Source organism: Polypterus senegalus, chromosome 11 (assembly GCF_016835505.1).
Source record: "Polypterus senegalus isolate Bchr_013 chromosome 11, ASM1683550v1, whole genome shotgun sequence".
Classification (NCBI taxonomy): Eukaryota; Metazoa; Chordata; class Cladistia; order Polypteriformes; family Polypteridae; genus Polypterus; species Polypterus senegalus.
The window spans coordinates 162,131,937-162,156,325 of record NC_053164.1 but is presented as its reverse complement, the minus strand read 5'-3'; the positions used below and the strand labels follow the sequence as shown (position 1 = coordinate 162,156,325).

General features: G+C 39.7%; 1 protein-coding gene across 2 annotated transcripts in view; it reads left to right on the top strand.

Annotated features, from left to right (window-relative positions):
* The window catches only part of LOC120539666 (flotillin-1-like), a 156,910-nt gene that overhangs the window by 87,393 nt on the left and 45,128 nt on the right, over positions 1-24,389 (top strand). For both annotated transcript variants that reach the window (XM_039769989.1, XM_039769988.1), the window contains exon 8: positions 15,146-15,298. In XM_039769989.1, coding sequence (XP_039625923.1) covers positions 15,146-15,298 — 153 coding nt within the window. The remainder of the gene's footprint in view (positions 1-15,145; positions 15,299-24,389) is intronic.

Below are 24,389 nucleotides of genomic sequence, written 5' to 3'. Positions count from 1 at the left end.
GCTGCCCTTGAGTTTGACACATATGGACTAAATAGAACTTGAAAAGATATATTTTTCAAATGTGATCGCAATTCAGATAGAGTTGACGCGACTACAGCCTGCATGCCTCAATAAGTCATCCTCCCTCGCTCTTACTTTTTACCGTTCATCTAATGAATACACTGAGTATGGCTTTACCAAAACAATCATTGATGGCGAATAAAGTATCCATTATTCGAGTATGTAGATCGGGATATATATATATATATATATACCAGCGTATCGCAGCGAGAAGTAGTGTGTTAAAAAGCTAGAAAAGAAAAGGGAACATTTTAAAAATAACGTAACATGACTGTCAATATACAGTATTTGTTTTGTGAGTGTTACTGAGTGTTGCTGTCATCAAGGATTTGATTATCATTATTTCTTTCAATCAGGTTCGTATTTGTAGGATGTGTTGTGTTCAAGTTACATTCCGTGTTTGTCAATCGTTGTAAAGATGACAGGTTTCATTCATCGATTCTTTCTTACTGCATCAATAAACAGCTCGCTTCTTCTTTATCTGAGACCTGACACACTGCATGCACGGTTTTTTACACTGTCTTCCTTTAGCGGGACATTGACTTTTCCAACGTGTGCTTTGTTTCCGCAGTAGCTGGATTTATGAATATGCTTATATGTATCAGGCGCTTCATATTTTTGCTGCCTTTTCAATTGTGTAATTCGGTTTTGTTCAGCTCTTTGGAACTGTTGCTTTTATCTGTGCACTCGTCAGTTCACGTGAGCCACTCGGTGTACATGCATCGAAGGTTCCCAGCTGTGCTGGTGCCATCTCGTGCTATGTCCATGGCTGTATTTAATGTTACCTTAGTCCTGGCACTTAAAACTTTCTCTCGCAGTTTCGCTGAGTTTGTGTCAAACACCACCCTGACCATCTCATCTTCCTCTCCATAAGCACAGTCCTTCACCCGTGAATATTTACCCGTGGCAGTTTGCTATTGGATTGCCGCTGACGGACGGCCTTATATGGGCAGGCACTAAATTACAAACGCCAGCGCAGCCTGTCTATGAACTTAATTTAAAGTGTAGATTTACATCGTGCTTTGTTTCCGAAGTAGCAGAACTCATGAATATGGTTGTATATGTCACTCGCTCGCTTCTTATTGTTTCGCTGCCTTCTCAATTATATAATGCATGTTTTCTTCAGCGCTTTTTTGAGGTCTTCCTGGTTTTCTATGTACTGCGTGATTACGTGGGAGGCGTGATGATGTCACACGAAACTCCGCCCCCATGGCGTTGAAGCTCATCTCCATTACAGTAAATGGAGAAAACTGCTTCCAGTTATGACCATTACGCGTAGAATTTCGATATAAAACCTGCCCAACTTTTGTAAGGAAGCTGTAAGGAATGAACCTGCCAAATTTCAGCCTTCCACCCACACGGGAAGTTGGAGAATCAGTGAGTGAGTGAGTGAGTGAGTGAGGGCTTTGCCTTTTTTTAGTATAGATATGTATGTATGTGTGTATATGTATGTGTGTATATGTATGTGTGTATATGTATGTGTGTATATGTATGTATGTGTGTATATGTATGTACAGTGGAGGAAATAATTATTTGACCTGATTTTGTAAGTTTGTCCAATGACAAAGAAATGAAAAGTCTCAGAACAGTATCATTTCAATGGTAGGTGTATTTCAACTGTGGCAGATTGCACATCAAAAGGAAAATCGAAAAAATAACTTTAAATAAAAGATAGAAATTGATTTGCATTTCATTAAGGGAAATAAGTTTTTGAACCCCTACCAACCATTAAGAGTTCTGGCTCCCACAGAGTGGTTAGACACTTCTACTCAATTAGTCACCCTCATTAAGGACACCTGTCTTAACTAGTCACCTGTATAAAAGACACCTGTCCACAGAATCAATCAATCAAGCAGACTCCACACTCTACAACATGGGAAAGACCAAAGAGCTGTCCAAGGATGTCAGAGACAAAATTGTAGACCTGCACAAGGCTGGAATGGGCTACAAAACCATTAGCAAGAAGCTGGGAGAGAAGGTGACAACTGTTGGTGCGATTGATGGTCATTTTGTGCTCCTTCCATTTTCGAACAATCGACCTCGCTCTGGGGCTCCACGCAAGATCTCACCTCGTGGGGTGTCAATGGTTCTGAGAAAGGTGAAAAGAATCCTAGAACTACGGGAGGAGTTAGTTAATGACCTCAAATTAGCAGGGACCACAGTCACCAAGAAAACCATTGGAAACACATTACACCGCAATTGATTAAAATCCTGCAGGGCTCATAAGGTCCCCTGCTCAAGAAGGCACATGTGCAGGCCCGTCTGAAGTTTGCCAATGAACACCTGAATGATTCAGAGAGTGACTGGGAGAAGGTGCTGTGGTCTGATGAGACCAAAATAGAGCTCTTTGGCATTAACTCAACTCGCTGTGTTTGGAGGAAGAAAAATGCTGCCTATGACCCCCAAAACACCGTCCCCACCGTCAAGCATGGGGGTGGAAACATTTTGCTTTGGGGGTGTTTTTCTGCTAAGGGCACAGGAAACTTAATCGCATTAACGGAAAATGGACGGAGCCATGTATCGTGAAATCCTGAGCGACAATCTCCTTCCCTCTGCCAGGAAACTGAAAATGGGTCGTGGATGGGTGTTCCAGCACGACAATGACCCAAAACATACAGCAAAGGCAACAAAGGAGTGGCTCAAGAAGAAGCACATTAAGGTCATGGAGTGGCCTAGTCAGTCTCCGGACCTTAATCCAATAGAAAACCTATGGAGGGAGCTCAAGCTCAGAGTAGCACAGAGACCGCCTCGAAACCTTAGGGATTTAGAGATGATCTGCAAAGAGGAGTGGACCAACATTCCTCCTAAAATGTGCGCAAACTTGGTCATCAATTACAAGAAACGTTTGACCTCTGTGCTTGCAAACAAGGGTTTTTCCACTAAGTATTAAGTCTTTTTTTGTTAGAGGGTTCAAAAACTTATTTCCCTCAATGAAATGCAAATCAATTTCTATCTTTTATTTAAAGTTATTTTTTCGATTTTCCTTTTGATGTGCAATCTGCCACTGTTGAAATAAACCTACCATTGAAATGATACTGTTCTGAGACTTTTCATTTGTCATTGGACAAACTTACAAAATCAGTGAGGGGTCAAATAATTATTTCCTCCACTGTATATGTATGTGTATAAGTAAGACACCAATGGCACACGCAGGAAGGAGCCACGCCAGAGGTGAATCGCCATATGCAGCGTGTAAAACGGTTTGCGAGGGGTATCCCATGGGATCCTTAAAACAATCCTTTACAACTGAGGTTAAAACACAATGAAGTAAACAGTCTTTAAAAGCCGAGTTTTCGGTTACGACGTAGGAGGATAATTGTGTGTTGGTTCGTTCCGTGCATTGTTACAATGTTGCTTTTCTTGCTGATTTATTACATTACCCATTTTTTTCAAATGTTAATTTTCTCCCTGTGCTTATAAATCATTAAAAAAACGGCCTGACTATGCGGCATATGGTACGCCGCGGGTTGGCTAGTATAAATGTATTTTATTAAATATTGTTTTCGATTATGTATTTCAAATTCAAGCAGTTATTTGATATGATAAATACATTTGATTTGAGTAATGGTCAGTTGCTGTTTGAGTAAAAGTCATTTACACAGATTACTGCAGACATGGAACACATAAAAAGCATGTACTGTATTTCAAATAATGGTTTTTCATCACCTGTGTAATTCCTTACAACTCTTTGCTATATTAAATCTTCAAGGCTGGCTTGAGCTGTAAGTGAGAGAATTCTGGCTGCGATGAAGAGAGTTACTATGTGAGTAAAGGCATTGTGCTGGCTGAACAGGGGATGGGCAAGTACAGGTTCAGTGTTGATAACTGAGACATTTGCAAAACAAAGGCAGTGATAATTGGACAATTGCTGTGCTGATAAGGACCTATGATTTTTCTCGTGTGTGTTTGTGGAATGTAGGTTTTTCAGTAAGAACAAAAAATTTCATAGGCATTGGGAATTGTAGTGTTTAAAGATAAACAGCCATCATACTTCTGAGAACATAAACCCCATATCTCCCAAGTTTTCAGTCTTAATCAAAGGTAAATGCTTATGGTACTCCTCATAAAAAGATCAGCAGAGTAATTTGAGACACTTGCAAGTAATGTTTTATCATAATGCCCTCTTATCTGTATAGAAAGATAGAGTTGGGTCCAGCTGACCCTGAAGGGAGCACAGCTTTCTCTTTTAATTCATTGCATTGGGTGGAACATGTCTTTTCAGGAGCTTCAGTCTCTGCTGAGCCACTATTAAAGTACATGTGCAATGCCACTCCTTTTTCAGGAAAAGATCCCAGTCGTCCCATGGGACAGAGACTCTGCGACTAAGGTCATAAAGCTTATGAAGTTGCGAAAAGTGCGACAGGAGCTTCCACCTGCAGCTAAACTCATTCGCGTACTAAGTGCCATTGGACATGCACTTTGTCAGAATGCCCTTGACGATCAAACTGTTTTCCTTTAGGGAGCGCTAGCTCCCTGGTTGGAATAAGTTCTTTTGCAATTGCAACGTCTTAAGTAGCCTGAAACTATATAGATATAATATTAAAAGATGATACCTCTCCCATAGTGATACAGCAGTAAGAAATCACATAAGAGAAAATAACTTAAGCTTTCTTTAATGATGATTTACGCTGCATTACAGATGAAGGAATCCAAATGCCAAGACAATTACTAAAGTGGGAGTTCGATGTATACATTCTGCCATTTTCGTTGCTGCGCTGGAAGGTTTTCACGACCAGATGATGATATCGCCCATCCATCTTTTGGCTTTGTGGTGTTCGACTGCTGTCCAAGTCTTTTATACTGTTTCCTCCATGTGCAGGCCCTTAGGGAAATCATGCCATTCCAAGCAAGGCAAAGAGAGGCATGCTGACTCTTAACACACAGAAAGAGTGCATGTTGCTCATTTGTCTCTGTCTATCTTGTCCTATGCTTGGCCTAGCGGTTCTAAATGCTGAGCCCCTTTGTACTAAATCTGGCTTAGCTGTGCATGTAGAAAAAGAAAAGCAGATTTTAAAATATTTGCACAGAGCACAGTGACATTAAACTTATTATTCTGATTACACAAACACACATTCGATGTGGCTTTTATATAAGTAACATATAAATGCTTTTCATATACAGTAAAGACCATCTCAAAACGTAATCACAATCCGAACTTTGCATGATACCTTGCCGAGCTCGGCATGCTTTGCTGTTTTGTTGAAGGAGTGTGGCAGATTGACTGGCATGGGAGTACACCCGACCTCTTGCTGCATCCAAACAGTGCCATCTTTCACCTTTGCACCTGGTGCAGCTATGTTGTTCTTATGTGTGAGTGAACGTTTCCTGCGGGGAGGGCTTCTGTTCTCTTTCTCCGAAGTAGAACCCTCATCCTCATCAGAGTTCACCTCTGTTATAGTCCAGTCAAATTGGGGAGCATGCACTGGTACAATGTGTTGCCACACCCACTACATGACGAAACAACTCAGGATCCTGGTTGGCAACCCCCCAGGCAAATGCATGGTCCAGTTCCACCCTCTGGAAATGACCCTCTATCTGCCACAGCCAGGTGTTGCGTGGTCCACCCACTTGGGTCCCCAACAATGAGGATCTTATGAGCTGAAGTGCCGTAACTGATGCTCCCTCACAATGCAGGTAATGTGCCTCATTTGGGACTCCATGAGCAACCGCTCATTCGACACAAACCAACGGTACCCAAGGATTTTTCCAGAGAGACACAGTGCCAAAGGAGTCCAGTCTTAGTCTCAGGTCACTGGATAGCGTCCTTGTCTCGCAACAATATAGCAAGATAGGAAGCACCAGGACTCTAAAGACTTGGACCTTCGTCCTTTTGTATAGATATCGGGAGCGCCACACACCCCTTTCCAGTGACCTCATGACCTCCCATGCTCTCCCAATCCGTCTACTGACTTAATAGGAAGAGTCACCAGAGGCATGAATGTCACTGCCAAGGTAAGTAAACCTGTCGATAAGGTCGACACTCTCTCCACAGACAGACACACTGCTGATGGCAAGCCCAGACACACAGACTCCTTTGCTCAGTCTCTCGAGTGCCCCAATCAGAGCCTCCATTGGCTCCGCGAAGATCACAGCATCGTCGGCAAAGTCCAGGGGCCTCATGTATAACGCCATGCGTAGAACTCGCACTATAACATGGCGTAAGCACAAAAGCCGAAATGTGCTTACGCACAGAAAAATCCAGATTATACATGAGGCCCCAGATCCGTGAATCTTTCTTCACCAGCAGATGCCCCGCAGCCACTGGACCCCACGACCTTGCCCAACACCCACTCCATACAAGCATTGAACAGAGTAGAAGTAAGAACACACCCCTGATGATCCCCAGAATCAAGTGGGGGGAAAATGCAGCGGTCCTGCCTCCACTCTGCACAGCACACACAGTACCAGTTTATAGGCCGGCCATGATATCTAGCAACCTTTAGGGGATCCCACAAACCCTCAGGATGTCCCACATGGCAGCTCGATCAACTGAGTCGAACACTTTACGAAAATCGACAAAGGCTGCAAAGAAACTCTGCTGATATTCATGTTTGCACTCCATGAGAACCCTCAGTGCCAGGATGCGGTCAATGGTAGACTTCTTAGGCATAAAACCAGACTGTTCCGGCCGCTGGGAGGTGAGCAAGTGAACACAGATCCTATTGAGGATGACCCTAGCAAGGACCTTACCTGGCACCGAGAGCAGTGTTATCCCCCTATAGTTGCCTCAATCCAGGCGATCACCCTTCCCTTTCCAGATATGGACGACAAGTCCCATTTTCCATTCAGTTGGGATGATGCCAGTCTCCCAAATGGAAGCAAAGATTACTTGCAAATGCCAGGAGGACATCCTTACCACCAGTCTGAATATGTGTCAACTCTGATACCACAGATCCCCGCAGCCTTTCCTTCTCTCAGCTGGTTCACCACCTGTGCAATCTCAGTGAGATTGGGTGGTTCACAGCTAATTGGAGGACCAGCCTCAAGAACCATGGACCCAGAGATATCCAACTTCCTAGTCGGAGGATCAGCTTTGAACTGCTCAAAAGTAGCCAGCACAGTGGGTCACAACTGCAGCTGTTCTAGCACGTGTTTTTTTTTTTTTTTTAAACAGCAGTGTCAGATTGGTGGGGAGCATGAACGTGACTGAGAGAATAAAACTGAAAAAAAAACTAAACTTTACAAGTACCATAAATTTACACCAGCTATTACAGACTCAAATAAAATGTATGTTTTATTGCCTCCAGGCAGATGTTTCAGATCCATAAAGACTAAGACAAATAGACTGAGAAACAGTTTCTGTCCTTCAGTGGTCAATCTGTCCGAGTGCACCTTCATTCTAAGTTAACATTAGATAAAAGACAATTGCAATATAATGTATGTATGAGTGGAAAACAGTGTTCTGCTGTTATGGACAATTTTGGACACTTATTTTATTTCATTATTTTAGTTATAACTTGAGTAATTGTGTTTTGTTTTTGTTTTTATTTATTTATTTTTTTTCCTGCACTGGAAAATTGCACCTAAAAATTTTGTTGTACAATGTGTCATTGCTACAATGACAATAAAGATTTTGATTGATTGATTATTGTATAGTAGTAACAATAAGAGCCGCTCACTACTCAAAACGGTAATTCTGGGAAGCTGCTGGACTTGAACCCGCGACCTCTTGATTATGAGTCGGCAAATATTATCGCTGTACTACTCAAGCGGTCGTGTCAGCGTCGTACCCTAACCGGATTTATTTTTCTTTGGTTATATTTTTGAATAAAAGTGCACTTGTTTTGTTATAGTGTACCTTTTGTTAAAATGTTTATTTGATATTTGGACTTAAGTCTTCACACATTATATACTGTATTTCATGTCTACGTTTTGTCAGTAGTACTGTAACATTAAAAAAATTTGTTTCAGGTATGTGTTCAGCATTTTCACATTTCCTATCATCCTACATTTACAAAGAATATTGTAGACACGGAACACACATGAAATGCAAGTGTTCCAAATAACGATATATATATATATATATATTTTTTTACCCTAGTCAACTCCAGGCTCCTCACACCCTGATAAACAAGACTTGAGCTGGGAGACATTTTTGCCTGAGTTCAGCTGCAGCAGTTGGGTGGATGGGTTAGCAGGCTGCTTGTGCTGATCAGCACATTTACAAGACAAAAGACGCTAATGGAGAGGTGTGAAGTAATTTAAGGTGGACCAGGATTAAGAGTTTTTTTGTAGGCTTCAGGGATTCTAGTGTTAATGCAAAGGCAGGTCCAATCTGAGAACTTTATACTCCCTTTCTGCAGCACATTGTGGAGAAGCTTATCTAATTTGACTATATGCACAGAGAGCTTTCCCTTTTTTCTTTTACGGTATTTCTGAATGTCACCATCAAATCAGATGCATTCTCTGTGGGTCCAAATGCTGTCTCTGGAAGCTTAATGAACTAGAAGTACCTGATTTCCAGCCTTAACAAACATCACAATATCTGCTGCAGGTCATCTAAGACATTCCAGTAGTCTGTGTTTCTTCGCATTATTTGAACACTGCTGTTCTTCAAGTATATGTATAATGTAGTGATGGGAAGGCTATATTCTGTAGGTCAGCGAAGGATTTTCCCTCCTCTTATCTTAGTAAAGAGAGAAGCCTAATTTGGACCTTCTCACCCTTCCTGCTGTCAGATGAATGAGATGTAGTATTAAGTACTTAAGTGGGCAATGGAAGAGCTTCATCAGGAGCTCCAACAACAGCTGGGAGAGAATTTTCTGATACCCTCTTAGAAGTCTCAAGTAAGAAACTGCTCCCTGCCTGTCTCATCATGGCATCATCCACACTCTGTTGTCTTGCCAGTTTCTTTAACTGTGGCTAACATGGTGTATGTGTCTGTGTTTGTTCTGTCCAGCAGCACATTGCTTAACACAGCAGCATTCTTAAGTGCATCATACTTCACAATAAACCAGGCACTGATCAAAGTAAACCTTTGTAAATAACAGCAAGAAAAGAAAAACAAAATTGTTAATGAGCTCCCACAAATGTTATCCCTCCCACAGTTAGACTGTCTAGTTATTTAGAGTATAGGGTAAATTTACTGAAGGGATATACATCTAAAACAATCAAATTAAATATCCAACAGTTTAGATTAATCAGTTATACCAGCTGTTAAAAAATGCAAAGTTATGCTTTGTGAACACTCATGGTCAAGTTAACTCCACAATATACACATTTTCTTTTATGCACATGTACAGTTGTAATCAGAAATATTTAGCTCTCTCACCTCAAAAGACATTGAAGTGTTATGAATAAAGGTTAATAAAGATATGACAAAAAGCCTGATTAAACAACAAAATATGTATCAAAACATTTTTATAGTTATTTTGAGAACATAAGATGTGTTAAGTTTTAGTTAAAAGGAAAAATGTAACTATTTTCATAATGTGCATGTGCACTATCATTCCACCACCAGCTTCAGTACTTTGTGGAGCATCCTTTAGCCTTTTTAACTTTGAATATCTGTATTTGGTAAGTGTTAAGCCTCTTGTAATGTTCAGTTTTTGGGAGATTTTCTTATACCAGATGCATTTCAGATGCAGTGAAATAATTTCCTCTTTCAGCGTTTTTCTGAAAGCACCTTAGTCTTACTCAAGGTTACAACTTCCCTTCAACACATTCATGGGTGGGGTTTATATATGCATCACAGTTGAAGCCAATTAAGGATCACTATTGAATTCCTAGAAGCTTAGTTATGCTTTTGCTCTACTTTTGGTCATTAAAAATTTGCAGAAGGTTTTAAAAACAACAATATTATATAGGGGTTGAATAATTGTGACACGGCTATATTTATAAAATATCGTGCTCCTTATGAATACATCATCATATATTTTTTTTGTTGATTTTACATGTAGCTCAACTGATAAAGAAGTCATCCACAGCAAAATCTGTTTCTTTGAAAAACCTTTCATAGGCAAATCCTTGCAACTATGTCTATACACAAACAAAAATATTTTCTTTTCCACATGTATATAACTACACACACAGATTATTAATACTCCACACAATAATGGATGTGTTTATCTCTCTATTATAAAAAAAAACAAAAAAAAACTTGCAACAAGACATGATGTTCTGAAGCGAGATGCTTCAGAGAGGCAGAGACACTTTCACTTCCCGTGACACGGTCAAGTCCCATCATACTGACATCCGTTGGAAGCATGTTCCTGTGAGATGGTGATCTAGGCAAGGAAAGTAATAATCAGCCCGGAACAAGTGGAGTTGAAAACCTTGCAGGTTCAAACGGGTTTAGAAATAAAAGACAAAGGTAGGTCCACACAGGGTCAGAAATTAAAGACAAAGAGTAAAAAGACATAGTAGTACTTCGAAAAACATTGGCGCCATACACATGCAGAGCAGGTTCCAGATTATGAAAGCAGTGGAATTCGAAAGGCTCAAAAAAAAAAAAAACTTGGCGCAGTACACACACAGAGCATGCAGGTCAACACTGGGTGAGAAGTAAAAGACAAAGTAGAACTTCATAAAGATTTTCAAAAACATTGCTGCCATACACATGCAGAGCATGTTACAGATTAGGAAAGCAGTGGAATTCGAAAGGCTCAAAAAAAACCTTGGTGCGATGCACACGCAGAGCAAGTTAAAAAATATGACAATACTACAATTCGAATGTGTCAAAAAAAACTAAGTACTGATTGCATTTCCACAAACAAACAGAAATTATTACTAGGTGAAATAACGGAACAGCAAAAAGAGATTAAATATATGGACATAGTTAATATGTCGGAAGTATGTAGATACTGTTAGGCTTTACAGTTTCGGAGACTTGTAGATCATCTAATTCGTGTTGCCATCAGGGAAAATTACCATACGCGATGAGAATCTGTGTTCCCGCAACAATTACGGCTACGACAAGTTTAATTTCGAAAAAAACACAATTTGGTCAGGTGTATACAGTATTTATGATCCTGGAGAAGCGAAATCGAAAGAGTTAAATGATTCAACGTGATAGAAGTTTTGCAGCCAATAATGGATACAGAGCCATATGTCCAAAAGTATCGCACTTTACACGAAAGATATCAGCAAAACACGGACAAAAATATTCTTTGATTTCTATATGATTCTGAAAAGTCACACTTGCATTTATAATAAGCCCATATGTGAGGAATTGTCAGCGATTAATACTTTCGAAAGATGGAGATATCAAAGACAGAGTAGATATTCATGTATATCTAAAGGCAAAGCATGATTCGGCATGTATGTCAAATGCATCGCCACATGCCGACCCTTTACTCTTTCCTTTGCTGTTCCCAGATGGCAAAACAGAATGGTTGTACAATATGAAACAAACGCATTCAGAAAAACGAATAACAACCACACAGTATTTTGGGTCAGGATTAGTAATATGTTCCCATGTATGTAACCCATTGCTATCATCTCAACGTCTATTGCAACATTACATCTCTTCTTTGATTAATTCGAATCAAGCTCACGTTCACAATTTAAATATCAATAGTTCAGACAAATTCAAAATAGGTAAAACAGTAATATTACCATCATCATATCAAGGTAGTCCAAAAGCATTGCAACAGTTATATCACGATGCAATGGCAAAATCCAGAACTATCGGCCGGCCAGAGTTCTTTATTACAATGATGTGCAGTAATCCGCGCAATACTATACGTACAATATCTGCAGCTTCTTGAGAACAATGCCACCAGCTACATCGGTTCAGGATATTCCCACATTCCTAAGTAGATTGTTTTATCAGAAAGTCTTGTTTTTATTGAATGAACTCGAAACGGTATTTGGGCAAAAATGAGATCTTGATATGCCATTCGTATTAAAATGTTTAAACAGTTTCCTGTCAGAATAGCTTTTGCAATGATAATTAACAAATCACAAGAACAAACATTTGAAAAAGTCTGTTTATTTATGAGACAGAGAAACGATATTCACTCAATACGTTGCATTATCACGCTGTAAGACCAAAGAAGGAATCAAAGTTCAATGTGATCTTGAAGAAACGTTCATTCCAAATATTGTTTTTTATGAAGTTTTAAAATAAAAAGTGACATAATGCATATGTAACAATTCCCATGAAAAAAAACACTTTACATTGTTTTTCTACAGGACCAAACCTGGGGGTTGGCGAGCAAAGCAAGCAGGGGGCGTAAACCCCTAGTCTGTGTGTGTGTGTATGTGTGTTTGTATGAATATATTGATAGTTAACTTCAGTTACACTGCCAGTAACATGTAAATTAAACAATTTCTTTTTCTTCTGTTATATTATTGAATAATAAAAGTACACTTGTTTTGTTATACATTTTGTAAAAATGTTAATTTGATATTTAGAGTTCAGTCTTCACACATTAGACACTTCACCTCAACATTTTGTCAATCATTACTATTACTTGAAAAACATTTCTGTTTTAGTGATAGCAGGCTGTTCTGACTGACACATTTGCAAAACAAATATCCTGTCTTATATTAACACATGATCTCAAACTAGTTCAAACTAGAATGTGGTACTCGACAAGGGTGCAACCTATCCAGGTCTGGTTTTAAAACACAAAATCTTTGCACATTATTATTTTATGAGTGTTCATATTAGGAATTTGTAATTGAGACCTTTGATATACTAACTCACAAAGTTCACTGTTTGGTCATAGAAACATTGCTTTTAAACATTTGTTGATATTTTATAGTCTTAAATTAAGGTAGGACATTATTACACAAGATTAGCATTAACCTTGATTTCTATTTTTCCCTTGAGTTATGGCTAGGAAGCCTATTGTTCTGTTGACACTTACTGTACAATTTTGGTTGTAAAAAGAATAGATTAGAAATGGCTTGCTTTCTTTCTCTAATTACACCCCCCGCCCATTTTTTGCCTTCCCAAGTGAGGCTAGACCATATTTCCTGAAGTCCAAGTTCACTGATATGCCTGGTGTAGCTCAATTGATAAAGTAGCCAAGGTTTTTGCTTGATGAAATCAAAAGGCTGCCTCATGATTTCTTTTATACTTGGCTTTTGGAATAATAAAGGAGTCCACTATCAGAAGGTCCAAGTTTACAACTTGGAAATGCAGGTAGTCCCCAGGTTACATACATCCAACTTATGAACGGGGCTGCAGCTGCGACGCATGTGCCTCAGTAACTGCCGCTTGTTCAACTTTGGCCTGGGGGCGCTGCAAGCAGTGGCTGGATGGGGGCGATTTCGCAGTGTAGTGTCCCTCGGGTTGCTCCCGGCAGCAAGCGTGATCCTTGGTCCATAGTCACCGGGGCCACAGTTATCACTCATGTGCAGGACGGAGGCTTGATGGGGGCGGTTCACTGCCCTCCCACTACACTTCCGCAGCTACTGCTCCTGACTGGACGCAGGCTGGATGGAGCAGAGGGGGGCATTTCACTGCCCGCTCACAGCTGCCCCGTTCATTCTCGGTGGGTGGCTGGTAATGCTGCAAGAGGTGACTTGGTTGTGGCTGAATGGAGGCCATTGAGGGTGAGTGGGGAGGCAGGGGGCATTGTAGTGTGCCTCAGGTGGCTGTCTGTTGAATGGGGGCGGTGGTGGGTGATTAACTACCCGCCTTTGACCGCACCGTGCTCATTCTCGGTGGGCGGACGCTGCAGGCAGCATACTGTAGTGGAAGTGACTGTATGGTGAACCGCCCCTCGCCGCCCCCATTCATTCTCAATAGCAAGCCTGCTTGTACTGTTACGCACGTAGCAGGAAGTTGTCTTTTGTAAGTATATCAGACGTGCTGTCGAGGGGTGCTTTCCTTCTGTGATAGCGTGTACAGTGTTGTGCAGAAGTGCTCATCTTAACATTTTCTCTTCACCCTTCAAGAATGTCTCTGAAACACAAATCTGATACAAGTGCTGGTGATGCAGTAAAGAAGAGAAAAAACCTCACCATTGAAAATAAAGTAGAAATAATTAAAAGGTCAGAGAGAGGTGAAACTCCATCATTCATTGGCAGAGCACTTGGTTACAGTTGGTCAACGATAGAATTTATTAAAATAATGTACCTGTTCCGACTTGCATACAAATTCAACTTAAGTGAAAACCTAAAGTCCCTATCTCGTACGTAACCTGAGGACTGCCTGTATAGGAAAGAGTGAGATTATTTATGGTTTTATATACCATTATCAAATGTATTCCCAATAATGTTCTTGCTGAAACTGCATGTGTTTCAAATGCAGCTGTGCATCACTTTGGTTTTAAAGAGATGTTACACCCATCCTGTTCTTCAGACCTGTCCACATAAATTCCCCAGTCTGAGGGCAGAAAAAAATAGTATTGAATACACTATGGCATTGTTGAAGAGGTCTGCAACAGAATCTAGGCATAATGTTTTATCTGAGCAGCACACTGATTGATTGTGAGCATTGTATTAATTTTCATGGGGATAATGAACATAAAAGATTTTTAGTTTTTATTCGTGTTGCTCATAATATGTTGGGCTTATGATTTTTTGATCACTCAGTGTGTGTATGTATGCTTATATTAAAGTTGGATTGAAGTTTGAATCCAAACTGTAATAGGGGTTTGGGGTATTGTATTATTGTGTTAGAAGTTTTATTTTCCTTAAACCACTAATAAAAAGGAGAACAGATAAATAGTACTGAGTGATGAACATCTATGATCTAAAATAGAAATAATGTTACATTATTTTGAGGTTTAGATCTTAGTCGTTAATACTATTTAAATCATAACTGTATTTATAAACTTGCTGCTCTTTATTCCTCATTCTTAGTAGGATTTTAGCAACCTTTTATATGATTCAGTTATCAATAATGATAAAGTAATCTATGAATGAATTTAGTTTTCACGTAGATATTGAAAACGATCCCTTCAGCATACAAATTCTGCCACTGGTTCTTTCTGAAATTGTGAATTTTATTTTTATGTCTAGAAACTAGATGTCTACAGAGAACCTGATTTGATCTGCTACATCTTTTGGTTCAGGAGGTGAAAATATATGAATGTCAGAAATGATAAAGATAATCAGGTGACAGATCCAATGGCATGGAGTTTCTGAGGCCTTTCATTTTTAATTTGTCTCTTTATCTGACAAACAGGAAGCCCATGCAACTCAGGAGAAAGTCTCTGCACAGTATATGAATGAGATTGAGATGGCAAAAGCACAGAGAGACTTTGAATTGAAAAAGGCTGTGTATGACGTAGAAGTGAATACAAAAAAGGCGGAATCTGACCTGGCTTATCAGCTGCAGGTATGTATGAATGTCTGTCTTACTTTGCTATTTAACAACGGGTTATTGAATTGACAAATTTCAAATAATGAATAACTTTTTACTGTAAATTAAGTTTATTACATATAATTTTGACAAATGCCCATTCTCAATATTATCATTGTGTTTTTAATTATGTTGAATCAGAAATTGAATATTTATATATATATATATATATATATATATATATATACATACATACATACAGTGGTACCTTGGTATACATCCTTAATCCGTTCCAGATCCCAGGACTTATACCAAACGAATTTTTCCCATAAGAAATAATGGGAAAATGATTAATTCGTTCCCATGAAAAAAAAATCCTATTGTTATTGGCATATTATACATTAATGGGATTGTATAAAATAATTTAAACACTGCTTAATACTAAAATACATAAATACAAAAGCAATTAGATGAAATAAATGAAAATGACTTGTCCGATAAAAATTAGTTTAATTTTACTGCACAACAAAGGAGAGCGTTACAGCTCTTCCAAAGGAGCCTCTTCAGGCAAATGTGAAGCACTGCCGTTGTTCTTCTGGCAGTCTTCAATCCAAATCCCTAAAACAGATTCCATCCAGGCTACTGCCTTATTACATCCACTTACAACTCGTTTTGCACCCTGGTTAAAAGGACACTGTGGCCATAGATCTTATATTCCTTTCCTACTTTTTAAATAAAAAGAATCGTAGCCTTCAACAAATCCAAAACATTTACCTTTTCGGCAATCATTAACATCTTCCGTTTGCAAATTGGGCACGGCCCCTGAAGCAGTAGTAGATCGTTTTTAAGCCATAATGAAGGGCTTGACTATGCACAAAGATAAACACAAAAGAGCACAAAATGTAACTCTTTACACAGTGAAACACGTTGATGCTGAATGAGCGAGACGAGACTTCCTGGTTAACACTGCATTCAGCACGCAGGAACTTAACTGCGTGCTCTGATTGGTTAGCTTCTCAGTCATCCGCCAATAGCGTCTCTTGTATGAAATCAACTGGGCAAACCAACTGAGGAAGCATGTACAGGAAGTAAAAAGACACATTGTCCACAGAACCTGCGAAGCAGCGAAAAATCTGCGTTATATATTTAGTTATGCTTTCATATAAAATCCACAATAGAGTGAAGCTGCGAAAGTCGAAGCACGATATAGTGAGGGATTACTGTACAGGTTAAAACATTTTTTTTTTTGAAGGCGCGCACCTGGTATACCACACGTTATTCTAGCACACGAGTCGTATTCCAAACAAAGGTTGTATACCAAGCAAAATATTTCGCCTCTAAACAGGACGTATACCAAGTTGGACTTATTCCAAAGCAGACGTATACCGAGGTACCATTGTATGTGCATGTATTTATGTATGTTTATATATATATATATATATATATATATATATATATATATATATATATATATATATATAAAATGTGTGTGTATGTATGTATGTATATATATGTATATATAATGCAAATTTGAGTGACTGACTTACTCACTTATCAACAAAAACACTACATTTTGCTAAATTGTACATCTAGGGCAGTAAATATCCATTAAAGTGTTACATGGTATAGCGGTAATGAACTATTAAGTATACTCAGCACACATAGTGGCATTCAGTAATGTTATTATGATGATTCAAAAGTGATTTGTTCCAAGTTCGTTTAAAATTGCTGAAAATCACAATGTTGTATTGGCATAAAACACTAAATTTAGATCTGCCTCATAAAATGGATTTGAATATCTACCACCAGAAAACTAGAAGTTACTATTTACTTTTACTCACTCGGACACTGTCCTTGGTTTGTTTTCTTTATACCATCTTCTGGGCAAAAAAAATAACACTGCATGCATTACAGAAAAAAATTGTACTTTGTTGTTTAATCGTGGCTTGGCTATAGCATATATTTTGCTTTTTCATAACATGCTGCAAAAAGTGCGTAACGTTGCTTGGTATTGTGAGCTTGCAGTGTACAATGTGAATGCAAAAGCACAGTGTCACTGGCTTTTAAAAAAAATGCAAGGCACTGCTTTTATATATAGTGTAATCAGTTTATTTCAAATTTATTATCTGTTGTACACAGTACAATTACACTCATGTTTAAACGGAAGCAGTGTTTAAAGTGGAACCTCCTAATTACTTATTACTTTTACATGATGGTGCAGGGCCTCCCCATTGGAGACTGGTACAGCGCATCACTTTTTCCACATTTTGTTATGTTACAACCTTATTCCAAAATGGATTAAATTCATTTTTTTCCTCAGAATTCTACACACAACACCCCATAATGACAACGTGAGAAAAGTTTACTTGAGGTTTTTTCAAATTTATTAAAAATAAAAAAACTGAGAAATCATATGTACATAAGTATTCACAGCCTTTGCTCAATACTTTGTCGATGCACCTTTGGCAGCAATTACAGCCTCAAGCCTTTTTGAATATGCTGCCACAAGCTTGGCACACCTATCCTTGGCCAGTTTCTCCCATTCCTCTTTGCAACACCTCTCACACTCCATCAGGTTGGATGGGAAGCGTCGGTGCACAGCCATTTTAAGGTCTCTCCAGAGATGTTCAATCGGATTCAAGTCTGGGCTCTGGCTGGGCCACTCAAGGACATTCACAGAGTTGTCCTGAGGCCACTCCTTTGATATCTTGGCTGTGTGCTTAGGGTCGTTGTCCTGCTGAAAGATGAACCGTCGCCCCAGTCTGAGGTCAAGAGCTCTTTGGGGCAGGTTTTCATCCAGGATGTCTCTGTACATTGCTGCAGTCATCTTTCCCTTTATCCTGACTAGTCTGCCAGTTCCTGCCGCTGAAAAACATCCCCACAGCATGATGCTGCCACCACCATGCTTCACTGTAGGGATGGTATTGGCCTGGTGATGAGTGGTGCCTGGTTTCCTCCAAATGTGACGCCTGGCATTCACACAAAAGAGTTCAATCTTTGTCTCATCAGACCAGAGAATTTTGTTTCTCATGGTCTGAGAGTCCTTCAGGTACCTTTTGGCAAACTTCAGACAGGCTGCCATGTGCCTTTTACTAAGGAGTGGCTTCTGTCTGGCCACTCTACCATACAGGCCTGATTGGTGGATTGCTGCCGCGATGGTTGTTATTCTGGAAGGTTCTCCTCTCTCCACAGAGGAATCCCTGGAGCTCTGAAAGAGTGACCATCGGGTTCTTGGTCACCTCCCTTACCAAGGCCCTTCTGCCCCAATCGCTCAGTTTAGATGGCCGGCCAGCTCTAGGAAGAGTCCTGGTGGATTCAAACTTCTTCCACTTACGAATGATGGAGACCACTGTGCTCATTGGGACCTTCAAAGCAGCAGAAAATTTTCTGTAACCTTCCCCAGATTTGTGCCTCGAGACAATCCTGTCTCAGAGGTCTATAGACAATTCCTTTGACTTCATGCTTGGTTTGTGCTCTGACATTAACTGTCAACTGTGGGACCTTATATAGACAGGTGTGTGCCTTTCCAAATCATGTCCAATCAACTGAATTTACCACAGGTGGACTCCAATTAAGCTGCAGAAACATTTAACGGATGATCAGGGGAAACAGGATGCACCTGAGCTCAATTTTGAGCTTCATGGCGAAGGCTGTGAATACTTATGTACATGTGCTTTCTCATTTTTTTATTTTTAATAAATTTACAAAAATCTCAAGTAAACTTTTTTCACATTGTCATTATGGGGTGTTGTGTTTAGAATTCTGAGGAAAAAATTAATTTAATCCATTTTGGAATAAGGCTGTAACATAACAAAATGTGGAAAAAGTGATGCGCTGTGAATACTTTCCGGATGCACTGTACATATGTATATTATTATACATTTTATAATATGGAAGAGAGGAGGGATCCCCATGAAGCATGGAGCACTGCTGGTACCATCCCATTTCAAGCCACCGCACTGCCACTTTTCTTGTCCAGAGCCTGATACTCACTGCCTAGTTGATGTACAATAAAACATCATGAAGATGGGCTTCAGCCGCCTCGTGACCCTGCCCAGGATTAGTGGGTTAGGAAAGTGGATGGTGAATGAAAAAAATAGTATCGCGTGAGGCTTGTATTATGCGTTATAGCGCAAGTGAGAAGGTAAGGAGCAATGTGAGGGTAGTCTGTGTTTCAGGGGTATTCCCAGGGGCGTCTTTGTCCTCTTGGGGTGCGATCACCCCTCCAGCTTACACCTTCCCCCTCAGCTTTATTCACATTCTCGTGAATCAAACGACTCTCTGTACCAGGTTCAGGTAGTCATGATAATACATCTGCGTTGATGTGTTCAGAGCCTGGTCGATGTTTCACTGTGAAGCTGTAAGGTTGTAAGCCCAGAAACCATCTAATGAGGCGAGAGTTTGTGTCTTTCTGTCTGTACAACCATTGAAGTGGAGCATTATCAGTTACCAAAGTGAAGTTTCGTCCCCACAAGTAATAGCGAAGCGCTTCCACAGCCCACCTAATTGCCAAGCATTCTTTCTCAATTGTAGAACAATTACGCTCCCTAGGAAGTAATTTCCTACTCAAATATGTGATTGGATGTTCTTCTCCATCAAAAATCTGTGACAGGACTGCACCTATACCAGATGCACTTGCGTCTGTTTGCAAAACAAAATCCTTTGTGAAATCCGGGTTCCTTAGAACCGGATAAGAAGACAATGCTTTTTTTAAATCGCTGAAAGAGCGTTCGCAGTTTTCTGTCCACAAGGTAGGTCGGTTTTTCCTGCCTCTAGTAAGTTCTGTAAGGGGAGCAGCTCTATGTGCAAAATTTGGAATGAACCTTCTGTAGTAACCAGCAAGCCCCAGAAAAGCGCGTACCTGTTTCTGTGTTTTTGGTCTCGGGTAAGCAAGCATTTCTTCTATTTTCCTTAACTGTGGCCTGAGTAAACCCTTGCCCATAGAATAGCCTAAGTAATGAGTCTCTGAGATGCCCAGTTTACATTTCTTAGGGTCAGCAATAAGGCCAGCCTGTCTCAAGCTTTCAAGAACAGCTTGAAGCCACACTCTGTGTGTTTGCCAATCATTGCTGAAAATCACAACATCGTCAAGGTATGCCCCGGAATATTCAGAATGAGGAAGCAGGATCTGATCCATCATACGCTGAAAAGTTAGAGGTGCTCCGTGTAGACCAAACGGGAGTCTTGTAAATTCATAGAGTCCGTCAGGAGTCGCAAATGCCGTTTTCTCACAACTGCTAGCCTCTAAAGGCACCTGCCAATAGCTTTTCGTGAGATCTAGCGTGGAGATGTAGCTTGCCTGACCCAGTTTTTCCAACAGTTCATCGACACGGGTCTTTGGATAAGCATCGAATTTAGAGACCTTATTCAAGCGTCTGAAATCGATACAGAACCGAACCGAACCGTCTTGCTTTGGGACTAATACGACTGGGCTGCACCAGTCACTGTTATTTTCACGAATTACTCCCAGTGTCAGCATCTTTTTTACCTCTTCGCACACAATATTTCGTCGCGCTTCCGGAATCCAGAATGGCCGCATCTGTACGCGAACGCCAGGTTCAGTGGTGATTTTATGTTTTGTAATGTTAGTCTTGCCTGGTAAGTCTGAAAAGACATCATTTTTTCGTTCTATGAAAGTTAACAGTTCTGTCTTTTGCGTGTCAGTAAGATCGTTACCAATGGTAACATCGGTCTGAGAAACGGCAGCCAAGGAAGTGTTAACCTCTTGTCGGTCGTGCCATTCCTTCAAGAGTTTAATGTGTAAAATCTGGAATGGTTTGCGCCGGCCTGGTATTCTAACCTTGTAATTCACCGGGCTCACACGCTCCTCAATAATGGCGATGGCGGGGACCTGCCATTTAGCTAAGAATTTGTGTGGATCCGAGGGAACCAGTACCAAAACACGATCGCCAGGTTTGAATTCACAGAGCTTACTGCGCCTATTGTAAAGATGCTTCTGAGTTTCCAGTTCTCGTTGTTGGTGTTCCACAGCAATAGAGGAAAGCATAGAAATTCTGTCTTGCAACAAAATTAGTCAATCTGCAGCTTGGACCTTGAGCTGCTCTCTCGTTACCTATCCATTCCTCAAGTACAACATCCAGGATGCCTTGCAGCCGCCTGCCGAATAACCACTCGAAGGGACTCAAGCCAGTGGACGCACCGCGTACAAAACAAAAGGTAGGACAGTGTTCCTGGTTGTGGAATCATTATGAGCAACTCGCCTGATCATCTGTTTCAATGTTTTGTTAAATCTGTTTTATTGTGTTGTTCCAATGCACATAAAGAAAATAAACATGTGTATACCAAAACATTTATAATTGCAACAAATTTCTGGGGAAAATGGTGCATTTTCTGGAAAAATTCCAGGGGTGCCAATAATTTCGGCCATGATTGTACCTCTTTCAACAGAAATGTCAAGGAAACTGATGCATCCGTTCCTTTATTTTTCAATTGTGAGTTGGATTGAAGGGGATACTGAATTGATGTGGTTGTAGAATTAATTTAGCTGGTTACTTCTGAATATGACAAATGTCGTTGATGTAGCATATTTAGAGTTTGTTTGAACTCAGAGCCGTGCTTTTAAATTAAGGATGGGGTTAGGGTTTTCTGAGGTCTGGTGGGACAGGTTTTAGATTTTTTCACCTGGCTTTTCAGAATGCATTGTGGTAAAATAGCATTCGAATATTTCATTATTTCAGTGAGGCTTTCCATGTCTAACTACAAAGAGGACTATTTAATTTATGTTAGGTAGAATGCCCAGAGGGGACTGGGCGGTCCCGTGGCCTGGAACCCCTGCAGATTTTTTTTTCTCCCGCTGTCTGGAGTTTTTTTTTCTGTTTTTCTGTCCACCCTGGCCATTGGACCTTATTCCTTTTCTATGTTAACTAATGTTGTCTTATTTTAATTTCTTATTTTGTCTTTTATTTTTCTTTTCTTCAGTATGTAAAGCACTCTGAGCTACTTTTTGTATGAAAATGTGCTATATAAATAAATGTTGTTGTTGTCTGATCAGGAGTTGCGCTGGACAAGAAGAGTGAGATCCTCTGGTAGGTCATGGACTAGATAATCATACAAGACCGTTTTTGACAGTTCGTTCCATCATATTGTCCACTGTGTGTAGCCAGCGCACCAGCTTCTCCCAGATATTAAAAGCCTGGAATCTTGTCAGCCTGTCCATGTCTATCTATCTATCTCTGCATTTTCAAACGTGCACATCGGCTCTCAGGAAACACCTAACTAGAATTTCTCACTTGACTACCTTGTAATCTGTAGCCATCCTCCTATCCAAGTCATAGGGCGCTTTCCCAATGCAGGAACTTCATTATCAGAAACTGAGTTCCTGTACAATGTAGACCTTGGACCTGGGCACTTTCATGTTCTGCTTTCCCACTGCACAACAGAAACTTTATGCAAATTATGTGATGTGCAGTGGGTCATAATTTAAACTGTTGACATAATTTCAATAAGCAGCAGTACAGCCACAACAGTGCAGAATTAAGGTGGTGGTAGTTCTTGTGCTGTATGTCATCACAAATGCATTTACTGCTATTTCAGAGAATCAATTTAAGGAATTAGTTGACTGGATTAAAAAATAAAGGAAAGCTGGAGTGCAAAAGAGAATATGACTTTGACATTGAATTTCAAAGACTCAAGATTCCAAAGCAGAAATAGGATGGCAAAAAAAGTTACTGATAATATTATAAATTAAATACACATGTATTAATACTGTAATGGAATTCAGATTTCAAAGTAATCCACGTGTTTTGATACAAGGATAACATTTGTGATCTTTTCAGAACAATTCATCGCCCAACCTCTACCTGCGATAGTTCTCAGTAGCATGAAAAATACATACCCTGGACTAGGAACTGAAAAAAGTACATTGAATTACCTACCAGGATATAGAAATGACCAAAGTATCTGCAGTGGAACGGCTATAAAAGTTCCTGTGTTTCTTAAAAAACCCTGGTTCCTGAAGAAAGTTCCTTTGGTGGAAAAGTGGCTATAGTGTTTACTTTGGGCATCACCTATAAGGAAGGAACATTGGTGCCATACTGCTGTATACTCAAAGATGAGAAGGCATGCCTCTACGTCATCCCAAGTACAATGGCATCAGTACCTAGGATGGTCTGTTAATTATATCAGATTGGAGTGCTTCATCTGCCTTGCATCCCACTTCTGTTTTGGCAAACGAGGTCCTCTGCGATGCTGCTCGTGCCTGGAGCAGAGTGATATGCTCACTCATCTTTTGAGTGACAGTAGTGAGATCTGAGGGTTTGGTTATTGTGTCCAATTATCCAAACAACTACACTAATCTCTAAAAGAATACGAGCAACACAATACATCTTCGGGGTCTTATTACAAAGCACAATTTATTTTTGCTTTGGCAATGCAATCTTTTGAAATTAATATAAAGATAGTCATTGTCTTTGTATAACAGAACTTAAGTTGCTTTTGTGGTTATGCAGTTTGTCACCATCGTTTGCTGGTTCAGTAGTGAGCACTGAGTGACAGGGTATCAATTTCTTATATACTCATCCCAGCAGAAGGGCTGGAACATCCACTTGGGACAGGAATTTTTGTTGTTTGATAGCATGTAATATGCATAAAAGTGTTTTTTCTTTGTAAATAAAAACAGCTGAAATTCAGCTGAAAAAGAAAAAAACAGGGTTTTATATGCTCATTCATATGAGTGCAGTGGCTGTAATTTGAAACTGTCATAACCTGAGACCTTTCAGTTGCTAGAAGGCACAATGGTGGAAACAATGTCAATAGTACCATGATGGGAAAAAAATTGAGTGTAAATTTAAAGTCTTGCATGTTTTCATGGTGCTTCTTAATTTTACGTAGTATTACTGGGTTGTTACATCAGCTCATAATGTTGATGATTTGTATGGTGCAGTGGTTCTAAAAATAAAATTATTTAACATTATTGTTAAATATTTGCAAAATTAATGAATTGTTCTTCATTGTCGAATTACTCCTTTTGCACTGTTTGAGTCCATTTAATTTTTTTTTTTTTTTTACTGTGAAGGGAAAAAAACAGAATGAGGATATATTTATAAGGTTTCGTAAATAAACTATGGCCAAAGACATTAGCTGCATGAAGCAGTGATTAACAAACTAT